The sequence below is a fragment of the Leuresthes tenuis genome, unplaced genomic scaffold, assembly GCF_036924035.1.
Source record: "Leuresthes tenuis unplaced genomic scaffold, fLeuTen1.0.hap1 SCAF_14, whole genome shotgun sequence".
NCBI lineage: Eukaryota > Metazoa > Chordata > Actinopteri > Atheriniformes > Atherinopsidae > Leuresthes > Leuresthes tenuis.
This window is the reverse complement of record NW_027325368.1, coordinates 24198131-24217142: the sequence shown is the minus strand read 5'-3', so window position 1 is coordinate 24217142 and position 19012 is coordinate 24198131. Positions and strand designations below refer to the sequence as shown.

The following is a 19012-nucleotide window of genomic DNA, read 5'->3' as shown; positions in this document are numbered from 1 at the left end:
AGAATGAATTGACAGTATACAAGTTAAACTCACTTTTATTTGAACTAATTTAATTAGATTACAATGAACTGGACAGTACCTTTAAAGAACCTTGACATGACTTTGAATTTGGGCTATATAAATGAAACTTAGTTGAATCAAACCAAATTACTTCGGCAAGTGCCAAAGTGGGTGAGTAGCGTCCAAACAAAAGATTAATTTTCTTTAAAGCCCCTTTTACGATTTTGCAGGATCCTTCGCTGCAGTTATGTTAAAGTCAGTAATATATAACTAATAAAATTGTTACCGTAACTGGAAAATGATCTGCTCATCAGAAGCAATGAGATCTTCTATATCAGGAATAGGATAGCAGTGATAGGAGCAAAGACCTCCCTATTTTGGAGGGCATTTCACCATATCCAAGTCATATGAAACCTTATTTTACTTTCTTTTTAATCCCAAATGCATTGAGGTCAGGATTAAAATGATGAATTGAAACATTTATTTTTATCTTCATACATTTGTGTTTAAACAGCATTGTGATTAAAAAAAAATTACAATCAATGTTTTATATTGACATGTCACACAAATGTATCATAAAACAAACAAACAAACAAAATAAGAATGCACACCAGTAATAAAATTCAATATTTAAAGAATAACCCTTTGCAAACCCTTGGGTTTCCATAACAACTTAGGCGTGTCTATCTACCTGCCTTTGAAGACAACCACATCCACAAATGACATGGCCAAGGTGTTGACTCCTCTTCAGTTGGCTTGAGTGCACAAAAGCTCAATACTTTACGAAAGTTCCAAAACCATCACAAGCTGACCAGCAAAGAGAAATGCCTTTTATGTGTATACAAACGGACACATTTTTATAAAGTCTCTGAAGTGTAAAATATTTCAGTCCTGAGTGTTGAAAAGGCAACGAAGTTCTCAGCTCAGTGCGGTTCACTTGTCCTCCATTTACTGCGTCCTCATTTGTAGAAACCTCGAATGGACGTTTCTTGTGTAAAAATCAGCCATTAAACTGCTGTACTTTTGGTCCCGATGTGTGGCCGTGCAAACTCCACAAAGTCATCAATAAGGACAGGCCATGCTCCTATTTATAAGGCAAAAACTGTTAAATGACGGTCCAATATAGGACACAAAAGTGGAAAAAGGGAACCTTCAGTGAATAATTTTACAAACCTTCCTCATCATAATTTGACATGTCATCTGTGATCATCGTACTGAAGTCAAGTAAGAGATTCCAAGTGTCCTTGGGAATAGATCTTTTGTGGTGTTCCTGTAAAAACATGCAGAGCAAATTTAATAAAGATGATGAGATGAGAATTTCATGTTCAGACAGACTAGAGTGTGACTATCAACTTACAACTAAAAATTTGTTCCACAAGTCCAAGAACTTGAATCTTCCAGCCAGTACTAAATTCCAATATGCGATTGCCATATCCAGATCTGTAAGAACACCAGAAGAAGATCAATGGAAATCCACGGAGAAAACAAAAAAGCTGATGAGCATTACGATGGATAAGAAAAGATTCTTACCCAAACCTTTCTGACCAGGATTCTTAGCAAAATTAAATGTAAACTGGTAAAAGTCCTTAAATTTCCCTTGGTCCTTTAACTCTTGCTCCATCTTTGGCAGCTGAGCTTTTAACTTGTCTATGCTGTCACATCTGTGAAAACAAGGCATGCAGCGTAAGTGAAACAGGTCATCCTGAGGCTGCAAAGTCCAAAATCTTTCAGAGATGACTTAAAGGGAACAGTAATCAAATAAACACACACAATCAAAACAAAACAAAAAAAAAAGGAGTGCACAGGTGAGCCCTGCGAGATAAAAGGGACACCCGTAAAAAGACATACTTTAAAATAAAGGCAGAGACCCTCAAACAACTGAACAGCAAATGAAGACAAAAGCAGTCATCACAAAGTCATGACCTGCAAAAGTACTTGTAGAACAAAAATGTTCTTTTTCTGGTTTTGATAATCTGTCCGGTTAGATTTGAGTACCTGAAAAAGGTTTCGACATATTAATCCTTCAAAACACCTGGGGGTGTATTACGATGGTTGGCTTGACTAAACCTAAAACAGCAGCCAGACATAAGTGCTACACAGGCGGTTACCAACTTTCTCTGATAAACCAGCCGATAGTTGTTCTTTAGGCTCTGTGCGTTCTCACATAAAAGTGGCTGCTTGACATCATTTTAAGCCTCATCCTCACAAAAAAAAACAAAAAAACAATGGAGTTGAGCTACCGTTACATTTAAGTATGCATGTACAGGAGCAGAAACATATCATCAACCAAAGTTTGCCTGATGCCACAACCCATCGTTCCAGTTCCAACTTTTTCTAGTCTGGTTTAGAGAAGCTTGACTTTGTACGACTTTGGTCAGATTAACTGTTTACATGAATTTTAAAAGTTCATGTTAAAAATACTGTAGAAAAAATTAATAAAATTTTATCTTATTATTGGATATTCGCAGTGATAAATACCATCATATCATAACATCCCTGTGTGCGGTGGACAGGAGAAGGAGTACAGGGACCTTGTGGAGTCCTTCTATGGCTGGACCAAAAAGAACTGTTTGCTCTGGAACACTACCTAAACCAAAGAGCTGGTGGTGGACTTCAGATCATCTAAAACTCCATACAAGTCAGTCTGCTTTGATGGAGGGGAGATAGAGACTGTTCAGACCTGCATATACCTGGGGCTGGGGCTGGAGAATAAACTGGAGTGGTCTGCCAACATAGAAGCAGTGTACAGGAGGGACCAGAGTCGTCTCTTCTTCCTGAGATGGCTCAGGTCTGCTGGAGGAGTTGCACTACAGACAAAAACTGTAGGTGCCTGGACAAACTGGTGAAAAAGGCTGGTTCTGTTGTAGGCAGAAGGCACCCTCTCAGTGCTGTGGTGGAGCAACGGATGAGGAGGAAATTATATTCTGTTTTGGAGAACAATAAACATCTTCTCCACAGCATCCTGGCAGGACAGAGGAGCAGCTGCAGTGAGAGGCTCATATCACTGCACTGCAGGACTGAGAGGTTCAGGAGGTCCTTTGTCCCCACAGCCATAAGGCTTTTTAACAGCGACTGCTAACATGTTCTTCTCAAATTGATTTATTTAGTCATTGATTATCATAATTATTATTAGCAGTAGTATTAGTATTATTATTATGGTTGTTGTCTAATACAATCGTGGTAAATATTTTTTTTTTTTGCTACGTATTTTGAGCCAAGTATTTTTCTATTTCTATTCTATATTAATCCAATCTGTGTTCTATCAGCAACAACATCAAGTCTGTAAGCATATCTTGGCAGCAAAACCAGGACCAAACATAAAAAAAAAAAGATATAAACATTTTCTCCATCACAAAAAAAAATATATCCATATAGGTAATAACTTTGCTCCGATAAACATGACATACAGCATCTCAGTACATATACGGAACATTAGCAAGTTAATAAGTCCACAATATAAATTGTGCTTTAATTAGATGGCTATAATGCACTGCATTTGTATTATGTGGTAATGACTCATTCTTTAGATGACAGCTGAACCTTTAATGATTCACTATCAGTTGTGGGTGAAAATCAAACATTTAGTCACCATAGATCACAAGTCCTTTCCATCTGTGACATCATCAGCAAAAGACAGTGAATTTAAATCCAAAAAACTCTGAACACATCATCCTGAGCAGTCAGTACAGAGATCCCGCCAGGTTAAAAGAAAGCCATCTTCATAACATAAAAAAAGTACCTGGTGTAAGCCCAACATGCCTTACCAGCCCATTATTATTGTGTTGTCGTCCTTCACTATGAACGAGTTCCCCAAACTGGGTGTGAATACCCGAAATCAAAGCCACATGTCTGCCCTTAAATTTATTATATGCTGTTAAATCTAATACTTTTTGGTAAGCCGCTAAAATATATATTGTGTATATTGTGTCCATTTGTCAAAAAAGAAAATGAACGGTCCAAACAAATCCTGAAACCTTATCATTCCGCCATGTGCATGTAGAGATGGAGTTGAGCACCACGTGTCACTGAAATGTCGTGAAGGGACCAAACATCACTCTTACCAAACATCATATGGTGTGTTGATATCAGTGGTGTATGAGTGGTTTCCAACTTTTTCCTAAAAGCCTAACCACTGGTATCAAGAAGAAAAGCTGCTCTCCCCTCAGTGCTGCCAAGCCAGTGTGGATGTACAAATCACGTTCACACAGAGTAACATGTTAAAAAAAACCTTTCAAAACAATCATATTTTCCTTCCCTATAAAACTAATGGTCACCGCAGGTATTTCATAACCTGAAGGCTGGAAATGCAGAAATCCAACACTCACGGCTCCTTCAATTAAGAGTCATCAGCATCTGTGGAAAGATGGTTCTTTTCCATCCACAGCATGCTCATTGGATGAATAAGATGGTGCAGATTAACAGCAGTGCAGACATGGATGGTGACCGACTGTTTCATCTGAAGAGGAAACTGTTGTGGATCGCAGTTTGACATTTTAACTCTGCTTTCTCATTTCTACGCGAGGACCCTCTTAGGACTGGATCATGTTGGATTCCAGACCCACTATTCGCTCACTGGCATTATTGCAGAGAATAAATGTGACTGTGAGGTATGCAGTTTAAAAACGCAACAGTCACTTAACTGCACTGTTAAAGATTGTTCCACCTAAAGGAATTGTAATCTTTCTCCCAAGTAGTTGCCAACACAACCTACCTCTGTGTGTGACAGCGCTTCATCCTCACAGATCTTATTGAACAAAATGAGTAATGAAACCTCCCCGCCTCTCGCCCAACCGCTGGGATAGGCTCCAGCCCCCCTGCGACCCGATAGTTGGATTAAACCTACTGTGAAGTGAAAACCCCACGCATCCACTTTGTGCATTGTCACTACTAAATCCTTGTTTATGCTACCAGACTTAAAGCCCAATTTTCACATCACAGACAAATGGCTCAGATCTGAGGCAAACAAGTTGTTCAATCTGTGGCAATCGATCGCTACCAAAGATGTGATTTGTGAGACATCTCAAATCTCTGATTGAATATCCATCTATATCCGTTTGATTTTTAAAGAGTCGTCAGGGGAAGGGTTTTGAGTCATCACCAGGGAGCTACTACCAATGAGATGACAAGAGGTTTGCAGGTATGACAAACACACAACAAACATGATGGAGACCAGGGTGAAAAAAAAAAAGGGACTAAATACGTTGCTGTTCTCATCAGCAGTTAAACAATGGTGAGAACACGAGACACTCCAGAGAGACAAGACGTGGAGAGAAACTGAGTTCAACAACCATGTGAGCAGATGTGTTTCACACTGTAACATTGCTTCATGAAGCTCAGTCAGATGTGTAGGAGGGTTAAGTCAGCAGTGCGTGACCCTCGCCGCAGATTATTTGTGTAGTGTTATCACACTAGAGCTGTTTTCACACATTAGCACTGGAGATTTTCAGAAAAAAGGGGTAACAATTTGGTCCGGACTTTTTCTGAATTTGTTGCGCACACAAGTACATCATAGCGGGAGGCTTTCTGCGAGAGAGGAAGTCTCTGCAAGAAGTCCAGAGTGAATGATATTCGTGCCCTCACATGCCACAACTCCAGTGTGCGTGTGTGAAAATGGCTTATGACCTCAAAACTTCCCATCACAAGAGAGAAATGTAATTTAGTGTGAACAAAACAATGATCCAACAACACAGAAAATCTAAAGTCTAAACTTCGCTTAAGGGAACGAGCATCCCCAGTTGACACACACACACACACTCATGATAATAGTCTTTTTTTAAAAATAATAATTGATCATTAATTGTTTTTTTTTTGTTTTTTTTTAAATAACTAATCCAACACTTTATTCTCACCCCTGGTCCGTCATGCCATCCATAAACTCTTGTCTTGAGAACTCGCATTGTGTTGCTGCCCTGAACTTCCAGGCAATGAGAAGGACACTTATACTGGCAGGGTCCAGACCCAGGTCATCACAGAACTGCTGGATCCCATCAATGCCTATTTTGTTGTCATCGTGAGGATCTGAGCAGAGGAGCACAAAAGTAACTAGACATGTATCAACAGCTAAATAAAAACTTTCTTCAGTAACATGGCAAGCACTGAACCTATAATCTCACCGAGTTACAACAGGTGAGCTGTAAATCGGATCATTTTAATTAAGCATTGTAGTGGTGCTTTTTCCATACCTCTGTATCTGCTGTACAGCTGCTCGAGCTTTCTCTTGTCCAAGGCCCCCTTTAGATTTGAAACGTAGAGCTCTGGATTTTGGAAAAACTTGTCGGTGGCAACATCTAGTTTCCAGTCATTCTGAGACAGACAAGCCACTGCAGTCTTCTCATTTGATTGTGTGAAAATCACAAACTGACGAACTTTATCCTTCTGAGAGGACTTCAGCTTGTTCTAAACAAAGACATGCACACAACACACAAATTCCACACAGATGTTGTGATAACCCACGACTGGAAATAGCAACACGGCACACACTTATTTTCTCGAATGTTTTCACTACACACGTCCATAATATGATACTTATTTTAGCACATTACAGCAGGAGTCAAAAAGAAAATGTCACATGATCTCTCCAAAAGGTAGGGGTTAGCTTTATGAACAATGGTCAAACAAAAACATTCAAAATGACAGAGGAACAAGGTTGTTGCAGAAACCGACAGTGTGTTGAATGGCAGTTAGCTGGCATCTTAACAAGAGTAAGTAAATCTATTCGTGAAAGCCTATCTACAGCAGCGCAAAGCTGGTCTCGCTTCAAAGTATGCTATTTTGTTTGTCAGTTGGCTTTAAGACTAGCAAGCTTACCAAGCTAACTAAGCGAATCGGTTAGCCTCACCATGAGCTAGTTACCTAACGCTAACGAGAGAAGCTTCGTTTGCTTTCATTATTTGAAGCTAACTTTCGGCAATTAGGGTTATTTTCATACTGTATTGACCACTCCGTTCTGACAGTTTCTATACCTGCTCATTGGTAGTGTTTTCCAGAGAACAAGACTAAAAGAGTTATTTCTTACCATGTTTGTCTTGGCTTTACTCCCTTTCCTCCCATCCAGCAAGCTAACGCGTGTTAAGTTTTTACAAGTGACGAAAAAAGCCTTTTCCGGTTGATTTATTTCTCTCCAAAATAATAGTATAAAATAAATGAGACAGTGAAGCAATTTCCAAAAGTATGACACTATTTAGTTTAATTTTAATTGCCAACAAGATTATGCGTGTTTAATTTAGACCCATAAAGCATTTTCTTGTAGTTTTAAAAAAAAACTTCTGTACCAACTTGAGAAGGTCTTATAGACGATCTCCTTTATTTCTAAGTAACATGTCGGAAGTGATTGGAGAACTTACGAAAATAAGCTTATCCTCTACTGAGTTGTCGTACGTATTTCTGGATGTTTACGGCAATTCTCAAAAGATTTCAGAATAAATGGAGGTCTTACAGACACAGGTTTGTGCCTTGGGTTGTGTTCAACCTCTCTAGAAACGAGAAAACTCTGCGTCAGGTGACGGAGAGCTCGAAAGACAAACTGATCCCCGATGAACAGGTTTCACAAAGCCTGCTGAGGCTCTTCAGAATCTTGCTCAGAAGTCATGGGGGGCTCCAGGCAGCACAGGTGCGCTTTCTGCCGCGGATTTCAAGTGAACAAGAACAGTATGGAGGATATCCAGTTTGTGGAGACGATGCCATGTTACAGTCTCTGGGATTCTGCATTGACCGGAAGCCCAGTAGTTTACCCTTTGCAGGAACTGGGGTGTTTGTCACCAAGGGATTTGTACCCAAAGGAGCTGCAGTTGCCTTGTATCCTGGCACGGTCTATCAACCCTATGAGCCTATTCTGCTTCAGTCCATCAGAAATCCTTTTGTATTCAGGTGTATTGATGGTGTCTTGATTGATGGAAATGACAAAGGCATCTCCAAAATGGTGTTCAAGTCATGCAGTGGCAGGGACAGAATGGGTCCTTTCTTGATGAGTGATACCAGCTGGCTGACGGACAGTCCACAAAACCCACTGGCCGTGGGTCAGTACGTCAACAACTGTTCCAACGAAAGGTCTGCTAATGTTTGTTATCAGGAGTACGATGTGCCAGAGAGGTTCCCCATCGAGCTGCGCCAGTATCTCCCTAATGTCAACTACAGCCACGACACACACAGGCCTCTACGCTGCGTTGTCATAGTGTCTCTCAGAGATATTTCTGCAGGGGAGGAACTCTTCTCCAACTACTATACCATTGTGTGTTAAAGTATTTCTCCACTCCAACAGAAAACTGGATATTTTTTAATAATCCAGAAATAATGTCACTGTATTCAATGTACATGTAATAAAGGCAAAACTGATATTGGTTGAATCTAAATCCAAGTTATTGTACTTGTGAAAGTGGCGTAGATACTGCTGGGTGTCTTAAATCAGGACATAAAGTTAGCCATAGGCTTTGGTGGAGACCTTAAACCAATTAAAGCATCTCATTGTCAAATAAGTTAGTGTTTGAGATTCACTGGTATCGAACATAAAGAAGCATGGGCATAAACTACTCATTTGGACAGTAGAAGTACTTCAAATGTGCTTACATCACTGCCTGGTAACAGAGATTCAGCTACAGAGCAGTGTTCTAACTGGACCCGACTAACTGGACATTAAACCAGTTTATTGCATACGGGGATCAGATGCTCAGATTCAACCAAGAATTTAGTGTCTGGCAAGAGGTATTCAAAACTCAGAGAAAAGAGAAGCAAAAAAAGAAACAAGAAAGAAAACCAGTTCTTTGGGATTACTCATGTCCAGCACATCCTGCATTTGAATGTTTTCAGAAGGAAGCATTCCCCAGATTTATTTACACGTCTGGCCCACAAAAACTACTTCCGTCAGCAGGAATATTTAAGACTGGTTTCTCCGTACAGTCAGGTTTTCTGAAAAAATGCAACATGCCAGATATGCCACTGGCCTCAGGAAAGCAGTGTATACTTTTGACTTTTAAAACCATTCTCTGGCGTTGCTCCATCATTAAAACTTTTTTAAGCAATACACATTCAAAACTACCACAAAGCTAACTTTATGGTCATATCTGCATTCCCTCTTCTGCGTGCCTCAAAAACAAAGCGACATTGACAGACACGCAATAAAATCATGACAATACAATTATGTTGTTCTTAAAGTAGTACATTTTGTTTTAATGAACCTCGCATATATTCGCCTTACCCGAGCCCTCCAAAAATCTTGCACAACCTTGTCAGATCGATTTTTGACCTATCAGGGACACTGTATGTCCAGCTTATGCACCAACTATTACTGCATTATCCGTCCGCTGAAAAACATAGTCCGAAACAAATTTAACATTTTTTTAGTTGAAATAACACGCATTTGGATATTTACATGGTTAAACAAGTGTAGTGAGATCCATAGAATATTTCGGTGATCAGAAACTATTTTGTCAATGGAAGTGGGAATTACATTTATCTGTGAACATAGTCCGGCTGCATAAAGGCAGTTGGCAACGCCATCAGCGATCTTTTCAGTCGCATGCTGAAGTTGTGAACGGATCATGTCTAGCGATTCTGCTGATTACAACAGGTACTACAGTATATTTGGTCACTTTCTCGCAATATACTCGATATTTGGTTGTACTTAAACACGTGACAGCGCTCAGCAAACCGTATAATAGTGTTTTAACCATTCTCTTGTTAGCTGGGTCCTAACTGCTGTCGGGTGATTTGGTTGCTAGCAGTTAGCTTTGTGACGTTAGCGACTCAGCTACACCGCCATTCCAATTTACCGTTAGTGTCCATTAAATTGAACGTTTCAGCTTTTTCACAAAGAACGTGAAACTTCTCGACGCTTGTTTTTATTTGTTAAATAACATTCTACTGCCGTGGCTGGAAGTTGTCAGAGAAACCACCGGCCTATGTTGCATCTCGGCCTACTTCTTGGTAGAAGCCACTGTTGGTTGTACAGGCCCAATTATCCGACATATTGGCCAACCGCGAGGAAGGCAGAGCACCATGTTGAGAAATGATGTGCGTGTACGAATATGTTGTTTTACGCTTCTGTACTCGGGTTGAGCTTAAGTATAATGGGTGTGTGAACAGGTCTGAACCCTTTTGAGGTTACATAAGTGGAAATTTTGGGAGGGCAGGTAGTTGAGCCCGGCTCGTGCAATTTGACACGTGCGCCCGCTGACGCTCCCGGCTGTGAAACGAGATACTCTGGGCGTAACCCGGACCACTGTAGACCCTCTCACTCAACGTGTGACATACGCTTTACGTTTTAGTTTCTTGGAGGGAATGCTAAATAAGCCTTTTAAGAACTAACATGTGATTTTAGGTAAAATAAACTTTTTCATTAACTTCGAAAAAAGACCCAAGTCTTCTAGAAGTCTAGGTTGAGTTGTCTCTCCACAAAACTCATTTCTTCCATTTATTGCAATATGAGGTTTAATGTGACATTAACAGAAATTTTGCTCCCCTTCCTTCTTTGCAACAGCTCAAGAGATAGAGACCATGGGGGGCCAGATGGAATGGAGCCTGATGGTATCATTGAGGTAAAGCCACAACAATTATATTACATTTATGACTGGCTACACGTATATGGCCATGAAACTCTTCGAGCAAAGTGGCTCAAAATTTCCTTCTCACTACAGAGCAGCTGGACTGAGATTACGGACAACTTTGATGATATGAACCTGAAAGAAACTCTTCTCAGGGGAATATACGCTTACGGTTTTGAGAAGCCATCTGCCATTCAGCAGAGGGCAATCATCCCTTGCATTAAAGGTACGGTAATTATATTTACAAGTGAATAGTTTTGTAACTGAGTGAAATGATGCTTAACCATCTTTCGGGACTTACCCTAAAATGGGGACAGCTTTTTTTTCTTACTGATCACTCATCCTGGTGAAATTTCTTCATAACAGCATTGTTAGAACTCTTCCAGAGACTTATTATTATGTGGAAAGTAAACTTTTAATCATTGTTTTCATTAAACTGTATTGAATGTCTTAACAGTGTTTCCCTGCTCGTAGGCTACGATGTCATTGCCCAAGCCCAGTCAGGCACTGGCAAGACGGCCACATTTGCCATCTCTATCTTGCAGCAGCTGGACATTGAGCAGAAAGAGACTCAGGCGCTGGTTTTGGCTCCTACCAGAGAGCTGGCTCAGCAGGTATGCTGTTCCTGAGGTCATGATAACCTCAACAGTGTCTCAGACCTAGGCAGCATACTGAGGACACTGTTCAGATACTAAGGTACCATCTTTTACAAGTTTGTTGAAATTCTGAAATAGAGATCATCCTCTTATGATTGGTGCAGTCTCTGTCCATGGCTGCATTGATCTAAAAAGTGATTTGGTTTGACTGTTTGTTCTTCTGTGGAAAATTGAGTGATATGATGGCATACCATCTTTCGGGACTGACTCTTGAAATGGAGAGATTCTTTTACTTTACTGATCACTCTGAACAATTATTCTATACTCTTGAGTTTACACTTCTTGCTGTATCAGTACTTACCTATCCTGTACTGTCTTCACCCCCACCCCTCCGTTAGATCCAGAAGGTAATTCTGGCTCTTGGTGACTACATGGGGGCAACCTGCCATGCTTGCATCGGAGGGACCAATCTCCGTAGTGAAATTCAGAAGCTTCAGGCTGAGGCCCCGCACATAGTGGTGGGCACGCCAGGTCGCGTATACGACATGCTGAACAGGAGACATCTGTGTAAGTATGGTCCCGCTACTGATTAGCAGAAGATTTAAATTATGATCAACCCATGATTCAGTCAATTTAAAAGCTTATTTCATATTTCTCTGCAGGCCCAAAATGGATCAAGATGTTTGTTCTGGATGAAGCTGATGAGATGTTGAGTCGAGGGTTCAAGGATCAAATCTATGAAATCTTCCAGAAACTGAGCACAAATATTCAAGTAAGTGTCTGTTGGGCACACAAACGGCAGATAAGTTAAATACGACATCCCTCAGCATCTACAGAACTCTGCTATAATTGTGGGATCCAGATTTTCTGTTTCATGCAATAATGCTAGCAGAGTATTGCGCTGAAGGAGATTGTTATGCACTGTGCTGAAATTGAGATGTGGTCGAACCTCTTTCTTAATGTTCTTTGGCCTCTGTCTCAAGGTTAAGTGCTACACTTGTTTTAAGATGGATGTTTCATGTAGAGGTGCAGCACCTACTTTTGTTCACGTATCATGTTAACCTGTTGTCGCTTCTCCAGGTGGTCCTGCTCTCCGCCACCATGCCAGCCGACGTGTTGGAGGTGACTAAGAAGTTCATGCGAGAACCCATTCGCATTTTGGTGAAGAAAGAGGAACTTACCCTTGAGGGTATCAAGCAGTTCTACATAAATGTGGAGAGAGAGGTTGGTTTGGATTTAACATTGTAACAACAAACCGTAGGTAGCATTTGTGAAGGTAGTCGTGTGCTACAATGAACATCAGAAGCGCCCTTCTCTTTAAAGCACCCTGCTAAAACTGCAGGAGCCAAGCCTTACAGGTTTAGCTCATGTGGCCGTGTCAGCATGGGTACACCAGGGAAGGAGATTAAAGGCACAGTGTCGCAAATGAGAAGAGGAGGGACCTCTTTTTTAATGTCCATTTTCCTTTCTCTCAAGATCCTGTGTTACACATCTCTCTAAATTTGTTGTATGACTTGATGCAGGCTTTGCACTGAGACTTTTCAGATTAATATTCAGTTTACAACACACTAATTGTTTTGTTCTTTTATTGCTGTCTCCAGGAATGGAAGCTAGACACACTTTGTGACCTGTACGAAACTCTGACTATCACCCAGGCTGTTATCTTCCTCAACACAAGGAGAAAAGTCGACTGGTTGACTGAGAAGATGCATGCTAGAGACTTCACTGTCTCAGCTCTGGTATGGCATACTGTCTGACTCTTCTGTTGCAGCTAAACATTAAACTTGCTACACATTTCCTAAACTAAAGTTCTTTTCCATTTGCAGCATGGTGATATGGACCAGAAGGAGCGTGATGTGATTATGAGAGAGTTTAGGTCTGGTTCAAGCAGGGTGTTGATCACTACTGATCTTCTGGTGAGTATGAGATGCATGTCATGATTTTCTGAAGTTAAAACCCAAAATGTTTTCTGATCCTGCAGCCGTCCTAAAATGACCAAGCAGACACAATTTTGGGGAGATTAGTGCTCGTTCTCCACAATGGGTTCTTCTAATGTAGGAATCTGTTACTTATATACGGGCGACATTAATATAATTGGTATAAGATTAATCCACTGTGCTGTAATCTGAGATTCGGTTTCTAAATTTCATTTAATTTTTAATTGTTCTAGGCCCGTGGGATTGATGTACAGCAGGTTTCCCTGGTCATCAACTATGACCTTCCAACAAATCGCGAGAACTACATTCACAGGTAAGGAGACTAATTTTGTGCCAGTTTGTCTCCTCGGTTGCCTACATTGGACTGATATGGCTCATTCTTGCTTTGCAGAATTGGTCGTGGTGGCCGTTTTGGCAGAAAAGGAGTTGCTATCAACTTTGTCACTGAGGAGGACAAGAGGATTCTTCGAGACATCGAGACATTTTACAATACAACTGTGGAGGAGATGCCCATGAATGTGGCTGACCTGATTTGAGCCTTGAGAGGTTGTTTTTTTTGTTTGTTTTTTTTTAACGCAGTGATAGCGATCGTCCACTTGCATTGTGCTTATATTATTCGAGGGGGAAAAACTTCTCAATGCTAAACCTTGGATCAGAGTTTTGGTATGTGTTAAAAGCGAGGTGACTTCCTTGGTGGTCCCTCTTGGACAGTTGTAGATTCTAACCTTGTCAGCTGGCTGGTTGGAGCTACAAAGCCATGGGGTCTGTAAACCTTAAGGTCCTTATCAGGTATTTCTTTCCATGTTCAATTAAGATGCGTGTATTCGATGTTCTCCACCATTTAGTAACTTACTTGTGGACTAAAAGGTATAAGTGCTGTATAAAGTCTGCAAATTATGTTATGCTAACATATGTGCGATGTATTGTGGGCCTGCTTAATAGAGGCACTCGTCATGTTATACTGTAGATTCACTTGCTTGTTTCGTTTCTTTTGTGAATGTTTAATTTAAATGTACCATATTGTTGTTTTTGTTTTTTAAATTCCACTTGCTATATCTGAATTCCTCACTAGTTGGCCATATTTTACTGACATGGTTTTACCCTTAACAGAGTATATTGCTGCCCCCCCCCCCCCCCCCTTCCCTAAACTACTTTTCAGATTCCCTCCTCCAGAATTGTATGAATGTCTTAATAAACTGAAAATTGCTGTAAGTAAGCATACTTTGTCATGTGTAAGAGTTGGAGGAAGCAGCTTCCTTACATGTGACCTGAGTGAGGACCAGCGTCAGTTCTCGATGCTACGTTCTTCTCTAATGTGAAAATAGAGGAGCAGAGAGAGATGGTTGCAAGGGAGAAAAAGCTGGTCTGCAGCGCCTCCTGCAGTCATGTCAGCAGTAAGGTCGCTAAAAAAAAACATTCAACGTGCAAATAAGTCTGGGAAAGGTGTACAGTAGTTTATTCCTCTTAAACTCTTATTCTTATTAGCTGAATGTATTGACGCTTCAAATAATGAAAAAGGGACAAAAAACATGCATCAAGCTTGGAAATGACTACTGTTTTTTTTTGGGGGGGGGGGGGGTTATTTAATTTTTAATTTTTTTTTTTTTTTTTTTTTTGAAAATCTGCCCATAACCCTTTTCTGCAAACAATCAACCTTGATTAGGTCCATTGCAATAATTCACTGGGATTCAAACAGGTGTGTACAGTGAATTTGGTGAATAGCACTCCTTGCAATAAAGAGTTATCGGGTGTGTAACACTGAATTGGTAGGAGTTGTATTCTCTCCAGGAGAAGCGCTGCATAAAGTGACTGCACCCTATAAGGCTTTATTGCAAGTGATATTGACTGTACTTGCACCTGGTTTCCTCTACTATTAATGCTGAAAAGACAGAATGAGTAAGTGATATTGACCAAATTCCCTTTACATGCATCTGGCAAACACACAGCATGTTATGCAAAATGTAAAGGCAATCCGTTACAGTTCTATATATACTGCATTATTGTGTTCATAATTATACTCTTAAAAGTACAAGTTATCAAAAAAGTTACTGAAGTAAATGTAACCCAGTATTAACCACCTCTGATAGTAATTACTGATTTCTTATGTTATATGATTGCTATCTAATATGACTTAGAACTTTCTATATTATTTTCTGCATTTATTTCCTAATCTTCATAAAATCATTCAAACTGAGGTATTGAAATATAACTTTATTTATAGATCAAAGCGGTGTAAAATCACATTGCAAGAACGATAACAACAAAAGTGGCAAGATAAAGCATCTATCCTCATCAATTGTTGACTACATTATGGAAACATCAGGTTGCTTTTTTTATCTGCCCAAAACCCTTTTCTGCAAACAATTAACCTTGATTAGGTCCATTTAACAAATATTTAACCATTTTCGGCATTTGAATCAGTAATGAATTTGTACAGAGAACGAAAAGTTTGTTCCCGGCTCGAACCGCCAAGTGTCTCAACGTCAGTGGTCATGTCGTTTTCCAAGTTAATTAGAGGGTGGTTTCCCGTCATCCCTTTTATGTTTCAAACGGGTTTTACAAGACATGACCGCAGATAAAAGGGCCACGCTGGGACGGATACGCATTCAAAGGTGTGTCTGTGCTTTGAAACGGTCTTTATACTATATTATACTTGCTGTTACATTCGTAAAACAATATGTTATTAAATCCTTATTGGTATCCAGACAGGTTTGTCAGTTTGAACAATGATTCACCATTCTAGTGTACTTTATTATACACTTATAACACTTAAAGCATATTTAAACCCATCAGTGTCTCTTCTTTGTCACAGCCTTGTGTCAACATGTCAACTGCTAGTAGATCTATCAGAGTTTTGGGTGTGTTGTGCTTCCTCTGGGGCCACAAAAGGCAGCTTTTATGTGCACACGCAGAGGTACTTTGGACTTATTAGGACTTGGATGCGTAAAAGTGGAGCTGCCATAAGCAGCAAAGGAACAGAAGCTCCCAGCCCCCATCTTTGAATTCATTCGAAGTTATATTTCAAACTTAACCAGGAAGGTGTCATCATAGTTGGATCAGTCTTATGACTAATTTCCTCTGGCCTACTGGGTGAATGTGAATATAGAATGTTTCATGTCCTGTTTCATGAGATTTCTGTGGAAAAGATGAATGAGATATAACTACCTCAGCGGCATATGTGTCATTGCTCAGCCTCGCACTTCAATGCTGTGATGTGGTGCGATGACGACGTCTAAGCTAATTTATTAAATGTCAGGTTTAAAATTCCATTCATCTATACCCGCTCATTGGGCAAGAGGCGGGGGGAACATTCCAACTCCACGCAGAAAGGTAGAATTCGCCGGGATTCGAACAGGTGTAGTGCCGAAAAACACTGCTTGCCGAAAAACGACTGCCCCTGATGGGAACGCGCATCAGTTCAGAGGAAGTGAGCGTAGGTCAGCTCGTAGATATGGGTCAGCTCGCAGGCGCAGCACCGAGAGAAATGTTATTTTTTTGTTTTGTTTTACTGTGCAATAGAAATGTACTGTATCCCAAGTGAAGAGACTGCGGAAAAAGAACGGCGCAGATAAAAAGTAACCTGATCTACGAGTAGACCTACGCACACTTCAACTGAACTGATGCGCGTTCCCGTCGGGGGCAGTTTTTCGGCAAGCAGTCTCTTTTCGGCACTACACCTGTCTCATTTGTCTAATTGTCTTGTACTCACAGTTGTTTGAGTTTATTCCTTTCTTACTTGACGGGATAACGCTGCATATGAGCATTGCAAGTTTGTTTTTAAAACATAGCTCTTTGTTGTATTGTATTGTAGAGCTCCATGAATGTTTTATGCTGTATTACAGGTGCATGTCCAATGATTCTGCTCCAGTGGAAAAATAGTTAAAAGAAATCCAAAGGAGGCTGAGCACTGCCATGACACACAGATTTGCCTAAAAAATGTGAAGAATGTTTTTAAAAGACATGCAAACTACTTGGCAAGACTTCACACTAACTTCTTGCAAGCGAGCCCTTGCTTGTGGGCTTTTGTTTTCGTCTTCTCCACTTTTTCCACGTCCAATCTTGATGCTGTTTGACGGAAGTTGGCCAGTCTTGGCTGATATTAGAAAGATAGTCTATCATACCACCTGCCTAACAGTCAAGTGTCATTGAGTTGAAAAAGACCTTAAACTCTGTCTATAGTTTTTGATATATAATTTTCTTACTAAATATTGCAAATTTCACTCATTTCAAGTTCAGCATTGATCTTTCTCTTGAAAACGTTAAGCTGGTCTCATGCAGTGTTTCATTGTGGGTAATTTGGTAAGGAGCCCACCAGCAATAAGACTTCCTTTTGAAGGTAGGGATGCATACTCATCTTCGGGATCAGCCAAAAATAAAAATAGACATCCTTGTTAACCTGTTGCAGTTCTTTTTTTTCCACACACACTAAAACAGAGGGGCATCAGCGCCACAACAGTATGCACTTACACACATTTAGCTGGCGTTGCAGAATCATCTTAGGGTTGATGGTTGGAGGGGTGAGTTCCATCAAGGGGTACCCCCCCCCCCCCCCCCATGCTGCTTCTGTGCTTTCAGTCACGCATCAATGCGCATCAGTCCCCGCTTGAAAGTATGAAGTATCCATCCAAATGAATCAGGTTCGCTTGCAGAGACACACTCACTTACATGACTGCATCTCCTCTTAAGTCAATGAGTCAAGTGAGTGGGTGTAACTGTGCATATTCACTTGGAACTGACAGAGAGATCAGCTGAACTAAGAGATAAGAAGGTCGTTTCAAGATGTGATTCACTTAAAAGAATCGGGTGAATGGTTCACAAACTTCATAACACATCAAATTCAGCTGGCAGACACCAATCTCTTCTTTTTTAAACTCTGTAGATGAGTTTCACTGTTCTGGTGACTTATGTTAAAGGTTATTCGATATTCAAATCTAAATCAATATAACTGCATATTCACAGCTCTGTCTTTAAGCTGATTTATTCTTAATTCAACCCACAGGCAATTTTTGAAAAAAAAAAACAGTTCAGATGTGAGCAGATGGTTGTGTTTTGGGACCAATCCTATTCTTTTGTAACGTTGACAAGGAAACAGAGCAGCTGATAGCAGAACAGCTAATCCTGCTATGCTCAGATTTCATGACGAGGTACCATAAATAAACATATAGACAGTTCAAAGTGAGAGAAGATGACGTGACGGGAGATTTTCAGGGTCTAAGAACTGGGTAATACTGACATTACTGTGTCATATTCACAGATGTCTTTTTAGAAAGAAGAGGTTTGGCTAAATCAAATAGGTGAAAATATAAATGAGAATTAATTATACAGATATATATATATATATCAAGGACATTTTTTTTAAGTTTATAATACAAAGAATACAAATGATTAAAAAAATACATTGGTAATGTTTTAACATGATAATCAGGTCTTTAGTTGTGAAAAAGTCCACCAAACTCTGGATCCATGATTTAGGATTGGTAATTCCCTGGATATGTTCCTGTCGGTCTCTTAGTTGAGAAACAACCAGCTATTTTGTTCTCAGCAGGTTAGTGAGATTTATTTCATGTCTGTTGACACAGGCACAGCATTGACCTCGCTTATTACTGTTAGCTGCGTGCCAGATGCCACAATGGATCAGACACTGACGACTTTCTGCCCGATGACGAAGGTATTTCTGGGTCTCGTATCACATGCCAGATAGAGACAGAAATTCACACTGAAAGAGAAGTCAGACTTCTCTTTAAAGCACCTTGCCAGTAAAAAAAACAATTCTTCACTGATGAAAAAAGCATAAAATGTGAAACCCCTCAAATGAGCTACTCTGCTGCTCAGTGAACTGTTGCCATGGTTACAAGAGCAAACACCACAAAAGCACTTCAGTCCGAGTTGTAAAGTAACCAAAAGGTTTCAGGTCAGGGAGCTATTTATGGGCATTGTGCATATT

The 19012-nt window shown here is 40.2% G+C and overlaps 3 protein-coding genes, 1 long non-coding RNA gene and 4 other non-coding genes across 8 annotated transcripts; 6 read left to right on the top strand and 2 right to left on the bottom strand.

The window, feature by feature from the left end:
• Window positions 1-19: 19 nt before the first annotated feature.
• On the bottom strand, window positions 20-7091 carry dcun1d1 (DCN1, defective in cullin neddylation 1, domain containing 1 (S. cerevisiae)). Its single transcript, XM_072364034.1, has 7 exons — window positions 7016-7091; window positions 6183-6396; window positions 5850-6018; window positions 1531-1661; window positions 1358-1440; window positions 1174-1270; window positions 20-1084 (listed from the first exon to the last, which is right to left on the bottom strand). The coding sequence occupies exons 1-7, from the start codon at window positions 7016-7018 to the stop codon at window positions 1008-1010; spliced, it is 774 nt and encodes a 257-aa protein (XP_072220135.1). The 5' UTR covers window positions 7019-7091; the 3' UTR covers window positions 20-1007.
• LOC140269009 (uncharacterized) lies at window positions 3204-5295 on the bottom strand. The gene is made up of 3 exons (XR_011907576.1): window positions 4840-5295; window positions 3688-4771; window positions 3204-3515 (listed from the first exon to the last, which is right to left on the bottom strand). It is a non-coding gene; the product is annotated as an uncharacterized lncRNA (long non-coding RNA).
• A 247-nt stretch (window positions 7092-7338) lies between the features above and the next one.
• On the top strand, window positions 7339-8471 carry setd9 (SET domain containing 9). Its single transcript, XM_072363594.1, has one exon. The coding sequence runs from the start codon at window positions 7388-7390 to the stop codon at window positions 8234-8236; it is 849 nt and encodes a 282-aa protein (XP_072219695.1). The 5' UTR covers window positions 7339-7387; the 3' UTR covers window positions 8237-8471.
• Window positions 8472-9462: 991 nt separating this feature from the next.
• eif4a2 (eukaryotic translation initiation factor 4A2) lies at window positions 9463-14284 on the top strand. The gene is made up of 11 exons (XM_072363189.1): window positions 9463-9562; window positions 10472-10529; window positions 10629-10761; window positions 11010-11149; window positions 11530-11698; window positions 11794-11903; window positions 12212-12355; window positions 12733-12870; window positions 12958-13047; window positions 13302-13381; window positions 13460-14284. The coding sequence occupies exons 1-11, from the start codon at window positions 9534-9536 to the stop codon at window positions 13602-13604; spliced, it is 1236 nt and encodes a 411-aa protein (XP_072219290.1). The 5' UTR covers window positions 9463-9533; the 3' UTR covers window positions 13605-14284.
• LOC140269564 (small nucleolar RNA SNORD2) lies at window positions 10801-10875 on the top strand. The gene has a single exon (XR_011907660.1). It is a non-coding gene; the product is annotated as a small nucleolar RNA SNORD2 (small nucleolar RNA).
• Window positions 11364-11438, top strand: LOC140269563 (small nucleolar RNA SNORD2). The gene has a single exon (XR_011907659.1). It is a non-coding gene; the product is annotated as a small nucleolar RNA SNORD2 (small nucleolar RNA).
• Window positions 11952-12130, top strand: LOC140269562 (small nucleolar RNA SNORA81). Its single transcript, XR_011907658.1, has one exon. It is a non-coding gene; the product is annotated as a small nucleolar RNA SNORA81 (small nucleolar RNA).
• Window positions 12440-12623, top strand: LOC140269561 (small nucleolar RNA SNORA81). The gene has a single exon (XR_011907657.1). It is a non-coding gene; the product is annotated as a small nucleolar RNA SNORA81 (small nucleolar RNA).
• Window positions 14285-19012: the final 4728 nt, after the last annotated feature.

Coding starts and splice junctions, on each gene's coding strand:
- dcun1d1 (XM_072364034.1), bottom strand. Junction 1,662..5,849: donor GATGGCATGACGGACCAGGG/GTGAGAATAAAG, acceptor TTGTTTTCACAG/ATGTGACAGCATAGACAAGT. Junction 1,271..1,357: donor TGTGGAACAAATTTTTAGTT/GTAAGTTGATAG, acceptor ATGTTTTTACAG/GAACACCACAAAAGATCTAT.
- setd9 (XM_072363594.1), top strand. CDS start 7,388: ATGTTTACGGCAATTCTCAAAAGATTTCAGAATAAATGGAGGTCTTAC.
- eif4a2 (XM_072363189.1), top strand. CDS start 9,534: ATGTCTAGCGATTCTGCTGATTACAACAG. Junction 9,563..10,471: donor GATTCTGCTGATTACAACAG/GTACTACAGTAT, acceptor TCTTTGCAACAG/CTCAAGAGATAGAGACCATG. Junction 10,530..10,628: donor AGCCTGATGGTATCATTGAG/GTAAAGCCACAA, acceptor TTCTCACTACAG/AGCAGCTGGACTGAGATTAC.